The sequence below is a fragment of the Mercenaria mercenaria genome, chromosome 14 (genome assembly GCF_021730395.1).
Source record: "Mercenaria mercenaria strain notata chromosome 14, MADL_Memer_1, whole genome shotgun sequence".
In the NCBI taxonomy this organism is placed as follows: Eukaryota; Metazoa; Mollusca; class Bivalvia; order Venerida; family Veneridae; genus Mercenaria; species Mercenaria mercenaria.
In genome coordinates, this window is record NC_069374.1 from 1,406,903 (window position 1) to 1,421,245 (window position 14,343).

Below are 14,343 nucleotides of genomic sequence, written 5' to 3' on the forward strand. Positions count from 1 at the left end.
TTTACTAAGCTTGTTTTTTCTTATAGTCCCGTCTGATAACTTTTTCTATTCTAAAAATTCTTCTTGTGTAAGGTAGGTAAAAGTTCTTGTTCATAAAAATGAAACCCTGAATTTTTTCATCATTTAAATCTTTTTACAGTGTATGTCTGGGATTTGTATTATTAATTCCATGAATTATAAATATCTCCTCTGTCCAGTTTGGTTGATATCCTTTTTTCAAAATGTCTTTTCAGTTTGCTTAAGCGAGCACGATCACACAATTTAAATTTTGCTTTACTCTTTGGTATCTTTAAAATTACCATATAAGATAAAAGAAACAGTACCTTTTATTTAAGTTCTTTACTGGCTTTGGTTGGGTGTCAATTTATACTAGAGTGTTTTGTTTTGTTAATTTATCAACCATATCCTGTCAAATTATCTAAATAAAGTATAAATATTATTTAGCTGTAAAATATTTCCACATTATTCTTTTTAAAAACTTCTATTAAATCTTTCGATTACTACGGCCTTTCCTTCATTAATGTATGATACATGTTGAATCTTATTTTTATTCAAAAATGACTCAAACTTTTTATTATAAAATTTCTTTTCCTTCATCTACCCATAAATTTTTGTGGAATCCTTTTGCAGTCCTTCGGGACTTTCGTCCCTGAATACTATCTTTTAAAATTATTTTTTTCAAATGCTTCAGTAACAGATCCTCCCGTTTTTTAATCTATATATTGGAATAACCCAAGCATATTTAACTGAATATATCAATAACGGTTAACAAGTACTTTAACTCCTTTATTATATTTATGAAAAAGCTTGCATATCAACTAAATCGGCAGACCAGTATCATCAATATAATTGAACAATCACTCGTCGTTTTGTAAATTTTCTTTTAATTGGCTTATGTAATTCTCTGCTAATTCATCACTCCAGCGGTAGCTTGGTACAGTTATTTCGGGGGTGTTACTCTACCCCCTTTCCCGTTTTTTGACTTTCGTTTTTGCCCAAAACCAAGTTTATATTTCGTTTTAATTATAGGTTTTACAACTAAATGTTTTGCAATCTTTTCTCCAAATGTTTTTGATTTAGTGTTATTTAAGTTGGAAAGCATTTGTTTGTCACATATACCCTTTTTTACACCGCTGTCATAGCAAAAGTCGTGGGTCTTACATACTGCGTCCAGTTCGTCGACAGGAGGTCCTTTTTTCTAAAGGATTTCCTGGTCCACAATAGTTATATCCTGGAAGTGTTAGCCCTTTTTTAGGTAATAAAGGTAACACTGCTTTATGGATGTCTAAATTACCTGCTGTCATAGTACTTTTAACAAACTTTGATTTCATTCTTCCACAAGACGAACAAGTAGCCATTATCATTTTTCTCCCGTTTTTTGTTGTAACATAATGAGGATTTATATTATCAGTAAATCTTCTTTCTTTCAAACAATATATTTTATTTTGTAAACTCATTTTAATTTAAATCATACAATATCAAGACAAAACAAGTACACTTTGTGGTTATTATTGTTTATTTTTCATTAAAATGTTACAAGATGGTATAAATATTTATGATTTATTGTATAGAATACTAAAAGTTAACAATCAAAGAGTAAATGAACAAACAATTATAAATTATTTTAAACTATTTTGAGTGTGGAGTTTAAATATAGAATCTCTTAAATTTTCCTTCTGGATTTTATTTTTAAATATATGTTTTCTTCATTTGGTTAAACAAAAGATTTTAATAAATAATTTATTAAAATCTTTTGTTTTTTTAATTGGTCAATTTTGGATTTTTTAGAAGAGGGTGGTTAATTAAAATTGAAAAAAGTGTCCCAGAAGCGCCATTTCTTATACTACTTAGACATTTGTTATACATACAAAAATGATATTACAAAATTGATGTGTATAAACTGTGTATATGAGGCGTACTAGTACATTAGACATTGAGAAAATATTTGAATAGACAAATGATGGAAATCAGTGAATTTGTAATGCCATTCTGTTGGGGGAATAGGGGGAATCACAGGGTTATAAATAATCCATCGTATGGATTCATAACCCCCTTCAGAGCTACAAGAAATGACACAGTAATGACTGTATATTGCGTGTTTTCAATACGGAAAAGGATAAATACAAAAGGAGATATTAATTTATGTTACATTCAGTTGGTAACAGAATACAACAATTCTTTAACAGCACGTTCTCTGTCGATATTTTCTTATTTTAGGGTATTCCATGTCTCCATTACAAATGCAAATTGAAAATTTTCTTATTATTGAAAGAAAAAAAAACATCACAAATCCTCGGATTAACTTGTTTCCCTGCATAATTTGTATTTTTTGTTGGATTTAACGTCGCACCGACACATGATAGGTTATATGGCGACTTCCAAGTTTTAATGGAGAAGGAAGACCCCAGGTGCCCCTCCGTGCATTATTTCATCACGAGCGGGCACCTGGGTAGAACCCCAACCTTCAGTAAGCCAGCTGGGATGGCTTCCTCACATGAAGAATTCAATGCCCCGAGTGAGGCTCGAACCCACATCGATGAGGGGCAAGTGATTTGAAGTCAGCGGCTTTGACCACTCGGCCACGGAGGCCCCGTATAATTTTTATAATTGCATGATAAGCCAATATAGGATGAGCGCAGGCCATAAATTTGTAGCGGGTATTTAAATGATAGTTAGCACATTGATTATCACCGAAACATATTTATGGGATTTCTGAGAGACTGGAAGTCCACTTTCGAATGTCCCTTTGTTTCGAAATCAGGGCCAATAAAATGTCAATATAGAAACAACCTGCTAGAGTTACTCCTTCTGAATATTTAGAAATGTAATAGACGGGAGATATATAGTCTATATAGGCATGAACACAATGGATGATTATTCAAAAGTTTCATTTTATTGTAGTGAGAGTTTTTATCAGAAGTTACCACTGATTTTCAGATGTATTTTGCTTCACTTGAGACGGGTTAACCCTTTTATGTTTATGTTGATGTAAAGTAGCGTTCATTGAAAAGGAAAGCAATATGCCTCCCTGCTAAAGTCACGGACTGCGTTATTCAACTAGAAACTAAACAACATCGTTTTTGATCTCATTTCTCCCTCAGTTTGGTTGGAATATCATTTTCATAGAAAGTAAGTCTTCGGAATGATGAAGATTTAAAGGTCAAAATAAACGTTATTCAATCAACTCTGAAATTGTCGTGGTAAAGCGATTTAACACTTTTTACTGATTTTGTTCAGACTTGCAGATATTTTCAACAATGATCTATTGAATCACTATTTAAAAGAATGAAGGCTTGTATCAGCTTCTATGAGTAAAAGTTATGGCCAGTTTGTGAGTGTTTTCTTTTTTTGTCATGCCATTTTAGCTCCGACAAAATATGTTTGTATCCGACAAACTTGCACAGATGATCATTTATAGCTTGTAGAGTATTTTTGTGTATTTTGTGGTTTATAATTATATGACTATTTGTGAAAAATCTTGCCAACGACGACTGTTTTGTTCAATGTTTCCTTCGATTATGTTTCACTTACAGCTTTATGAAACATTTTCCTATACTACTTCATTCCAGGAACACCAAAGGGAGGGAAGGAACCAAACGTTTTAAGAAGACTGTTTGGAAAATTACCATTCATGAGCCGACAAAAGAAAGGTAATATTGGTTACAAAACTTCAAGAAATACCTGAATTTAAATATTTATATCTTTTACATTGTTTAGCAATGAGTGTCAATCCCCGTAACTGAAAGTTCAAAGTAACTCCTTAATTAAAATGTTTACATGCATTGTTTCATGCCAATTCCATAGCTCTCATTACTAAGTGATTACTGCAATTTAATTTTGTAGGCATGATTTTGTCATGTTAGATTGCAACAGCAAGTGTTAGACTACAATGCCAAATGTTACATTGCAGTAGCAAGTGTTCGATTGCAGTAAAAAGTGTAAGACTATAGTAGCAGGTGTAGCATCACAGTAGCTAGAGTTAGATTGCAGTAGCAAGTGTTAGATTGCAGTGGCAAGTGTTAGATTGCAGTAAAAAGTATGAGACTGCAGTAGCAATTGTTAGATTGCAGTAAAAAGTGTAAGACTGCAGTGGCAAGTGTTAGATTGCAGTAAAAAGTGTAAGACGGCAGTGGCAAGTGTTAGATTGCAGTAGCAAGTGTTAGATTGCAGTGGCAAGTGTTAGATTGCAGTAAAAAGTGTAAGACTACAGTAGCAGGTGTAGCATCAAAGTAGCTAGAGTTAGATTGCAGTAGCAAGTGTTAGATTGCAGTGGCAAGTGTTAGATTGCAGTAAAAAGTATGAGACTGCAGTAGCAATTGTTAGATTGCAGTAAAAAGTGTAAGACTGCAGTGGCAAGTGTTAGATTGCAGTAAAAAGTGTAAGACGGCAGTGGCAAGTGTTAGATTGCAGTAGCAAGTGTTAGATTGCAGTGGCAAGTGTTAGATTGCAGTAAAAAGTGTAAGGCTGCAGTAGCAAGTGTTAGATTGCAGTGGCAAGTGTTAGATTGCAGTGGCAAGAGTAGCATCACAGTAGCTAGAGTTAGATTACAGTAGCAAGTGTTATATTGCAGTGGCAAGTGTTAGATTGCAGTAAAAAGTGTAAGGCTGCAGTAGCAAGTGTTAGATTGCAGTGGCAATTGTTAGATTGCAGTAAAAAGTGTAAGACTGCAGTAGCAAGTGTAGCATCACAGTAGTTAGAGTTAGATTGCAGTAGCAAGTGTTAGATTGCAGTGGCAAGTGTTAGATTGCAGTAAAAAGTGTAAGACTGCAGTAGCAAGTGTTAGATTGCAGTAAAAAGTGTAAAACTGCAGTGGCAAGTGTTAGATTGCAGTAAAAAGTGTAAGACTGCAGTAACAAGTGTTAGATTGCAGTGGCAAGTGTTAGATTGCAGTGGCAAGAGTAGCACCACAGTAGCTAGAGTTAGATTGCAGTAGCAAGTGTTAGATTGCAGTGGCAAGTGTTAGATTGCAGTAAAAAGTGTAAGGCTGCAGTACCAAGTGTTAGATTGCAGTGGCAAGTGTTAGATTGCATTAAAAAGTGTAAGACTGCAGTAGCAAGTGTAGCATCACAGTAGCTAGAGTTAGATTGCAGTAGCAAGTGTTAGATCCCAGTAGCAAGTGTTAGATTGCAGTGACAAGTGTTAGATTACAGCGAAAAGTGTAAGAGTGCAGTAGCAAGTGTAGCATCACAGCAGCTAGAGTTAGATTGCAGTAGCAAGTGTTAGATTGCAGTAGCAAGTGTTAGATTACAGCAGCTAGAGTTAGACTGCAGTAGCAAGTGTTAGATTGCATTGACAAGTGTTAGATTGCAGTAAAAAGTGTAAGGCTGCAGTAGCAAGTGTAGCATCACAGTAGCTAGAGTTAGATTGCAGTAGCAAGTGTTAGATTACAGCAGCTAGAGTTAGACTGCAGTAGCATGAGTTAGACTGCAGTAGCAAGTGTTCGATTGCAGTAAAAAGTGTAAGGCTGCAGTAGCAAGTGTAGCATCACAGTAGCTAGAGTTAGATTGCAGTAGCAAGTGTTAGATTGCAGTGACAACTGTTAGATTGCAGCGGCAAGTCTTTGATTGCAGTAGCAAGAGTTAGATTGCAGTGGCAAGTGTTAGATTGCAGTAAAAAGTGTAAGAGTGCAGTAGCAAGTGTAGCATCACAGTAGCTAGAGTTAGATTGCAGTAGCAAGTGTTAGATTGCAGTAGCAAGTGTTAGATTGTAGTGACAAGTGTTAGATTGCAGTGGCAAGTGTTAGAAGGTAGTAAAAAGTGTAAGAGTGCAGTAGCAAGTGTAGCATCACAGTAGCTAGAGTTAGATTGCAGTAGCAAGTGTTAGATTGTAGTGGCAAGTCTTAGATTGCAGTGGCAAGTGTTAGATTGCAGTAAAAAGCGTAAGACTGCAGTAGCAAGTGTAGCATCACAGTAGCTAGAGTTAGATTGCAGTAGCAAGTGTTAGATTGCAGTGGCAAGTGTTAGATTGCAGTGGCAAGTGTTAGATCACAGTAGATAGAGCTAGATTACAATAGCGAGTGTTAGATTGCAGTAGCAGGTGTTTGACTTCAGTAAAGGTGTAAGACTGCAGTAGCAAGTGTAACATTACAGTAGCCAGAGTTAGATTACAGTTGCTAGTGTAAGATTGCAGTAGCAAGTGTTAGTTTGCTGTGGCAAGTGTTAGACTGCATGAGCAAGTGTTAGATTATAGTAGCAAGTGTTAGACTGCAGTGGCAAGTGTTAGACTGCAGTAGCAAGTGTAAGATATCAGTAGCAAGTGTTAGACTGCAGTGGCAAGTGTTAGACTGCAGTAGCTAGTGTTAGATTGTAGTAGCAAGTGTTAGATTGTAGTAGCAAGTGTTAGATTGCAGTGACAAGTGTTAGATTGCAGTGACAAGTGTTAGATTGCAGTACAGAGTGTAAGATTGCAGCATCAAGTGTAAGATTACAGTAAGTAGAGGTAGATTACAATAGCAAGTGTTAGATTGCAACTCCATGTGTTAGATTACAGTGACAAATGTTACAATGCAGTAGCAAGTGTTGGATAACAGCGACTGTAGCAAGTGTTAGATTTCATATTATATTTCAGTAGCAAGTGTGAGATTGCAGTAATAAGTGTTTAATTTCAGTAGCAAGTGTAAGATTGCAGTAATAAGTGTTTAATTTCAGTAGCAAGTGTAAGATTGCAGTAATAAGTGTTTAATTTCAGTAGCAAGTGTAAGATTGCAGAAGCAAGTGGTAGATTGCAGTAACAAGTGTTATACCTCAGTAGTACGTGTAAGATTGCAGTAGCAAGTGTTCATTTGTGACCGCAGAAACTACAGTAGAAACAATTATAAACAACTATCGCTCATAAAGTGCCGAATAGATCTTCATCAAACTTTGCATATAGTACATTTATAAAGTCTTCTGTTAAATTTCTGCAAATGGGGGCAATTGGCCCCTTTAAGGGAATACTATATCTAAAAACAGAAATATCTTTCAAAGGCGTTGGAAATTGGGTCGGTAGTGTCATTGTAAGGACCTTTGTAATGCGCATCAACAATTTCACTAGCTCAAAGGTCAAGGTCACAGTTCTTGGTTGAACTACATATCAATACATATACAGATTACTAAATTTTCTGGTTTTCCTACAATTTTTTTTGTTTTGTTTGTAAATAATTAGGGATAAGGGCCATGCCTGTGACTTTCCTCATGTTGCGGAAGCATCCGTGTCAGTGTTATTTTTATATAGTCGAACTATAATTACAATGTTTGGTTCTCTTGATAGATATGTTTCATAATGTGATTTACCATTTATTTCTCTCATTCCAGAGGGTAATGGTACAAAACAGGCAGAAGAAGATGCATATGTTCGACGAAAAGAAGGTAAGTTACAATATTGATAATGTTCACTTGCAATTATTTCTTCCTGTCTAATAATAGTCTTCGTGTACTCAAGGATATACAAAATTGTTTGAAACAATTCTTGATATTGTAGAGGTTAATATTTACTAAATGGCAAAGGTAATCTACCAAACTGGTATTCCGTTTGGTAATTCAAATCAAAAAAAATTAATGTATCATATTTTGGAAGAAATTATCCTGTCATCCTATTTTCCGGTATTAATGGGAAGCTTTTATATATGAAACCTTATCCTAAAAACTTTCAGTATCTAGAATAATACTGTCAGTATCAAATTACAAACGGTGCACGTTCCTGGAAAAATAGGCGGAAAATGTTCGTACACTAAAGGTGTTTTTTTTTCAAGTTGAAATGGTCATGTTTTGGGGAGTACATAACTTTTAATCAAAATATTACCAATTTGGCAGAAATATAAATATCAGATAATTACTGATATATCCTTTCATTTAATGCATGAACAACTTGTTTTTGAAACTATCTATCTATATATCTCCACACTTATCATTTACAAACATTATGAGTGAAACGAGTAAATCAATTAATTTGCCCATACAATCAGACTTTATGTGTACATGAATTTGATATGATAAAAAAGCTGTAAATCCAAAGGCTGGTTTTATTTGCAACAAGGAAAGAGTTACTTAAGCGTAACAAAATATCAGCAACACTGTATATAGAAACATGAAACCACCATTGTAACTTAAACCAACTGGATAATACAAATGTGTAAATATTATAGTTGTATTACATTTACCAGCCACCCTGCCGAATTCCACTTCTGTATTTATCATAAAGTGATTTACATCTGCTTGTACATTTGTGTCTTTTACTTTTCTGAATCGGAAGTACTTCATGACATTGAGTTGTGTATGATAGCCAAAAGTAAATCCATTTTCAACAATTTGAGTTGTTCTTTATACGGTATCCGGATAAAGTATAGATAATTAAGCAAAGACCCAACTACTATTTAAAATTACAAATGTTTGTCCGGTTGGGTATTTTGTATTCTTGGTGTAAATTGTGGCCTGTTCGAGCCAAAAATGTCCAACAATTCGACCACATCTATTCCTAGAAGTATCTGGAATGTCGGATTACATTATAAATCAAATACAGATGCTTTAGGATTCACTGATCTTTTGTTGAATAGTTATAGTCATAACATATTTAACCGTCATTGTTTCATATTCAAGGACAGTTCTTTTGCAATTATTCGTGTAAATAAGCCATAATTTGAACTCTTGACATGTATAACTGATTTGCTGGCTGAGCGCGTATAGGTTTTCTGTCACGTGGTGTTGCAGGAAACAGAGAGTGTCGTCCTGGCTGTTTTTGACAGAATTTTGACAAAATTCCACGACAGTAAACATGTATGATCATCAGTCATCTTTATTTCTTCTACTTTTACACTTGCACTGTTCTGATAAATCGTTTCATTCGTTTCACTTTTGAGTTTACAACCATGGCTGTCAGTAATTTTTGTTAAACTTTTATATTCAATTTATCTGAAAGCAATATGAAAGCTATTCGTAAAAATATTTAACAAAAGTGTATGTAATAAAGGCAATTTTATCACGACTAGCTTTAGCTTTTACAAAGCAATTACCATACACACGAGTGATACAGTAATACTAAATTACTTACTCTTGGTCTAGAACCCTAGTTAACAGACCCCTAGCCATGTCCATTGTTTATATATCTTGATAGATTTATACATTAAGATCCGGATTCGTCTACCACCAGACGGCAGTATGTCAATACATGATATCAGCTGTATAGCCGGAATAGAATCTATGACTATTATCTTTCTGACTTACTTGATGACATATCTATTTCCATTTTTTACTTTAATCTATCATCTTTGACCGGTAATAATAGATGAATGGATTGGTGGATGGATGGCGTATATAAATCCGTATACAGGATATAGACCAAGGCTGTTTTTTTGGGGGGATATACTTGTTCCGTTTACTACGTATTTCACGAATATAGATGGTCGTATAGTTGTTCTGTATATTCTAAAATACGGTAAGTATACGGAAAAAATCTTAAATCATGTTAAAAGCAGGACACGAATAAAAACCAATGACAACGTCCGCTTTGAGTGCGGGAGGTCGTGGGCTCGATCCCCGGCCGCGTCATACGATAGACGTGAAATATACTACCTATATTTCCCTTGCTTGGCGCTCAGCTTAAAAAAAAGATGAAACTGGCATCTTCTCTCACGTGGCGGTGTATGAGATGTCGAGAGTGATTAATATAAGTTGTAGACCGTCTTTCACAATCGGCCTAAAATAAATTATGTATAAACTGAAGAAACACCATCCATGGACATTTTTTTAAGTGTATGTTTCAAATATACGGAAAATACACATGTATGTATATTTGGCGTATACGGGATCCCGTATATGCATGACAAATATACGGACTTCCCAACAGTAGTATTCCGTGTACGGGATCGTATACTTTATTTTATTTTATTTTGTTGGGTTTAACGTCGCACCGACACATTTTTAGGTCATATGGCGACTTTCCAGCTTTAATGGTGGAGGAAGACCCCAGGTGCCCCTCCGTGCACTATTTCATCACGAGCCGTGTAATGAAGTATTTCGACCCCCATAGAATAACGACCCCCCGGTTATTATTCTATAGAAAATGTGACTCCTTTCCTGTAAAATATTGACTCCCCTTATAAAAAACTGACTCCCTTTGAAAACTCTATAGAATAACGACCCCCCGGTCATTATTCTATAGAAAAACTGACCCCTCCAAGTAAAATACTGACTCCCTAAAGATGACTCCCTTCGAATCTCATAGAATAACGACCCCGGTTATTATTCTATAGAAAAAGTGACTCCTTCCATGTAAAATACTCACTGCCGAAATTACTACATTCGAACTCTCATACGATATCGATTCCCGGACATTATTCTATTTAAAAAGTTACTCTTTCCGTGTAAAACACCGGCTCCTAAAAAGACTTTCGACGATAATATCTATTAAAAAGTGATCCCCACCAAACCTAACGGACAATTTTACTAGATCTACAACTCTAATACCCTCCATTGCCAATACTTAACATTTTGATTGTACTACTACTACTGGTGCCGCTACTTCTATTGCTATTACTACATGCACTTCTTCTTCTACTACTACTACTACTACTACTACTTCTACTACTACTACTACAACTGCTTCTACTGCTACTACTATACCTGCTTCCACTAATACGTCTTGTACATCTACCTCTTCTTCTCCTGCTGCTGTTGTTGCTGTCACTTATTCTTCTGCTGCTGCTGCTGCTACTGCAACTGCCTCTACCACTGCCACTACTACTACTACTACTACTACTACTACTACTACTTTCTATTGTTGCCGCTACCGTACTTTACTGCCACTGCTAAGTATTGCAACTTCTATTAATACTAAGTTCTATGCTAGCAGTTTCTTGTGCAGTTTTCTTCTGAAGAATTACTTCATACCGAAGTTTGCAGGGATTATTGACACTGGTGTGTTTTGTGAACGTATTGTGAATTGTTATTTTCCTGAAAAAAATGTATACACCAAGATACAGCGTCTAGAAATAGAATCCCTTTTCCCGTTGCGGAATGCTCTGATTTCTGTGTCAAGTGATGGTATCTGGGGCTAATGGTCAAGGACGGACGGACGGACAAGGGCAAATCTATATGCCCCCCTCCCCTGAGTGGGGGCATAAAATGCAGCAATTAGGCCTTAGATACATGTGTTATCACTAAATTTGACCAAATGACCGGGGTCGTTTTTTTATGGGAGTCAATATTCTTCGTGAGGTTCAGTTTACTTCACGTGGGGGAGTCATAGTACTATGATCTGGAGGTCATAATACTATGACCGGGGGGTCACTTTTTCTATAGAATAATGACCGGGGGGGGGGGGGGGGGGCATTATTCTATGGGGGGTCGAAATACTTCATTACACCGGCACCTGGGTAGAACCACCGACCTTCCGTAAGCCAGCTGGATGGCTTCCTCACGTGAAGAATTCTACGCCCCAAATGAGGTTTCGAACCTACATCGATGAGGGGCAAATGGCTTGAAGTCAACGACTCTTACCACTCGGCCACGGAGGCCCCGGGATCGTATACTATATCCGTGTATTTGTAATATACATCAAGTATACTCCCGCATTTTTAGCTCACCATCTGATGAGGGTGTGCTATTCAAATCACTCTGCGTCCGTGGTCTGTCGTCCTTCCGTCCGTCCGTCCGTTAACAATTTCTCGTTATCGCATCTTCTCAGAAACTACTGGGGGGATTTTGACCAAACTTGATCAGAATGATGTATTGATACCCTAGTTGTGTCCCCCTGAAAATCAGATATGTCCAACAATTTTTGAATGAGTTATGGCCTTTGTTTATTTTTATAATTACATAGATTAATATAGCGAAAAACTTTGAAAATCTTCTTGTTCAAAACGACAGAGTCTAGGGCTTTGATATTTGGTATGTAGCATCATCTAGTGGTCCTCTACCAAGATGATTCAAATTATTTCCCTGGGGTCTAATATAGCCCCGCCCCGTGGGTCACATGGTTTATATAGACTTATAGAGGGAAAAACTTGGAAAAACTTCTTGTCCAAAACCACAGGACCTAGGGCTTTGATATTTTGTATGTGACATCATCTAGTGGTTCTCTACTAAGATTATTGGAATTATTTCCCTATAGTCAAATATGGCCCCGCCCTGGGGGTCACATGGTTGATATAGACTTATATAGGGAAAAGCTTTTAAGTTTTTAAAATCTTCTTGTCAATAACCTACAACATTCAAATTTGGACCACATGTATGGTTTTGAGTGACAAGATGAACCTTGACATGAGTTGACCTTGATTTTGACCTAGTGACCTACTTTCACATTTCTGTAGCTACAGCTTTCAAATTTAGACCACATGCATAGTTTTGTGCACTGATTAAAACTTTGACCTTGGCATTGACCTAGTGACCTACTTTCACTGTTTTGAAGGTACAGGCTTCAAATTTGGACCACATGCATAGTTTCGTGTTCCGAAATGAAATTTGACCTTGATTTTGACCTAGTGACCTACTTTCACATTTCTCAAGCTACAGCCTTCAACTTTGGACCACATGCATAGTTCTGTGTACCGATACAAACTTTGACCTTTACATTGACCTAGTGACCTACTTTCACATTTTTGAAGGTACATGCTTCAAATTTATACCACATGCATAGTTCTGTGTTCCGAAATAAAATTTGACCTTGATTTTGACCTAGTGACCTACTTTCACAATTCTCAAGCTACAGCCTTCAAATCTGGACCACTTGCATAGTTTTGTGTTCCGAAATTAACTTTGACCTTAAGATTGACCTAGAGACCTACTTTCACATTTCTGTAGCTACAGTCTTCAAATTTAGACCACATGCATAGGATTGTTTACCGAAACAAACTTTGACCTTGACATTGACCTAGTGACAAACTTTCACGTTTTTGCTTCAAATTTGGACCACATGCATAGATTTGTGTTCTAAAGTGAAATTTGACCCTTGATCTTGACCTAGTGACCTACTTTCACATTTCTCAAGCTACAGCCTTCAAATCTGAACCACTTGCGTAGTTTTGTGTACCGAAATAAACTTTGACCCTTAGATTGACCTAGTGACCTACTTTCAATTTCTCACACTACAGCCTTCAAACTTGATGCACATGTTTAGTTTTGTCCTTGAAATTGATCTAGTGACCTAGTTTCACATTTTTTCAAGCTGCAACTTTTGAATTTGGACCACATGCACAGTGTTCTATACGGAAATGAAAATTTGACTTTGAGGTAGTCAATAAGTCTTGAAATTTGAAACACTCAAAATTGGCACATTGGTGGGCACCAAGATCACTCTGTGATCTCTTGTTTAAATATACGGGACCGTATATTCCCAGATATTGACCCTTTTTCGCAGTGCGATTGATAGAATGATGGATATATCGATCAGTAGTACTATCTAAACTTTCATGAACAATTTAATCTGAATTACAAAATATACACGAAATTTGCACTGTACGTTATAAGGTCGGTTACAGTGTTTCAGAAACATTCCTGTCCAGTGTTAAAGTGATGTCCAGTGTTAAAGTGAGACAATATGTTGTTTTGAGTCCTAATTTATTCAAAATATTAATGAACTGTTAAAAGCTACACTCTACCAGAATATTTAAATAGTGCTAATGGCACAGTTGAATTGGATGCGAAACAATCCAGTGCTTAATATATTTTAATCGTAAAAAAATCTAAACTGTTAACGCAGAGCCATTGTTAGAACTTATTTATTTGTCTCAATGGCAAAACCTATTTTAGCGAAATGTAAGAGGACTGAGAGTATACTGTCAATATGTAAAGAAAACATTGTAGACAATGCTCATTTAATTTTTTTTAAATTATATTTTAGGTGTTCCCGAAAAATGTTCAAATATTTCTGTTTCTGTTTTGTCTGAAACTGTCAGATTTCCATTATACTTATGTCTTATTGTACCTGTGTTGAAATCATTGCACATGTTAGCAAATACTTCAAATAACCTGCCATTTAATGTATTCAATGATGTAAAGGAGCTCCATGAAAATAATGTAAGATTGTTAAAATCTAGTGTCACTTATTTACTCAAAATGGCTAATATAGTCTCACATTTGAAAAGGCTTCCAGAATTGTTAAACTTCTATTCATAGACCAATATATACAGTCGTGGAATATGTCAAGACAGCAATCTTTAAATGCTCGTAAACTTGATATGTATTTCAGTTTTAAGAAATTATATTATATAGAGAAATATCTGTCATTGAAAAGTGTCAAAGAGACAAATACTATCTACAGTCAGAGTCAGTTCACACACTATTAAAAAAGGCACTGGCAGATATACCAACATGGCACGTAAAGAAAGACTGTGTGCTACATGTAACGAAATTGAAAATAAGACTTATCTCG

The 14,343-nt window shown here is 35.8% G+C and overlaps 1 protein-coding gene across 1 annotated transcript in view; it reads left to right on the top strand.

Moving 5' to 3' along the window:
• The window catches only part of LOC128546079 (uncharacterized), a 29,566-nt gene extending 21,460 nt beyond the window's left edge, over positions 1-8,106 (top strand). The window contains exons 2-3 of the mRNA XM_053523975.1: positions 3,570-3,650; positions 7,293-8,106. Coding sequence (XP_053379950.1) covers positions 3,570-3,650; positions 7,293-7,363 — 152 coding nt within the window. The 3' untranslated portion in view covers positions 7,364-8,106. The remainder of the gene's footprint in view (positions 1-3,569; positions 3,651-7,292) is intronic.
• Positions 8,107-14,343: the final 6,237 nt, after the last annotated feature.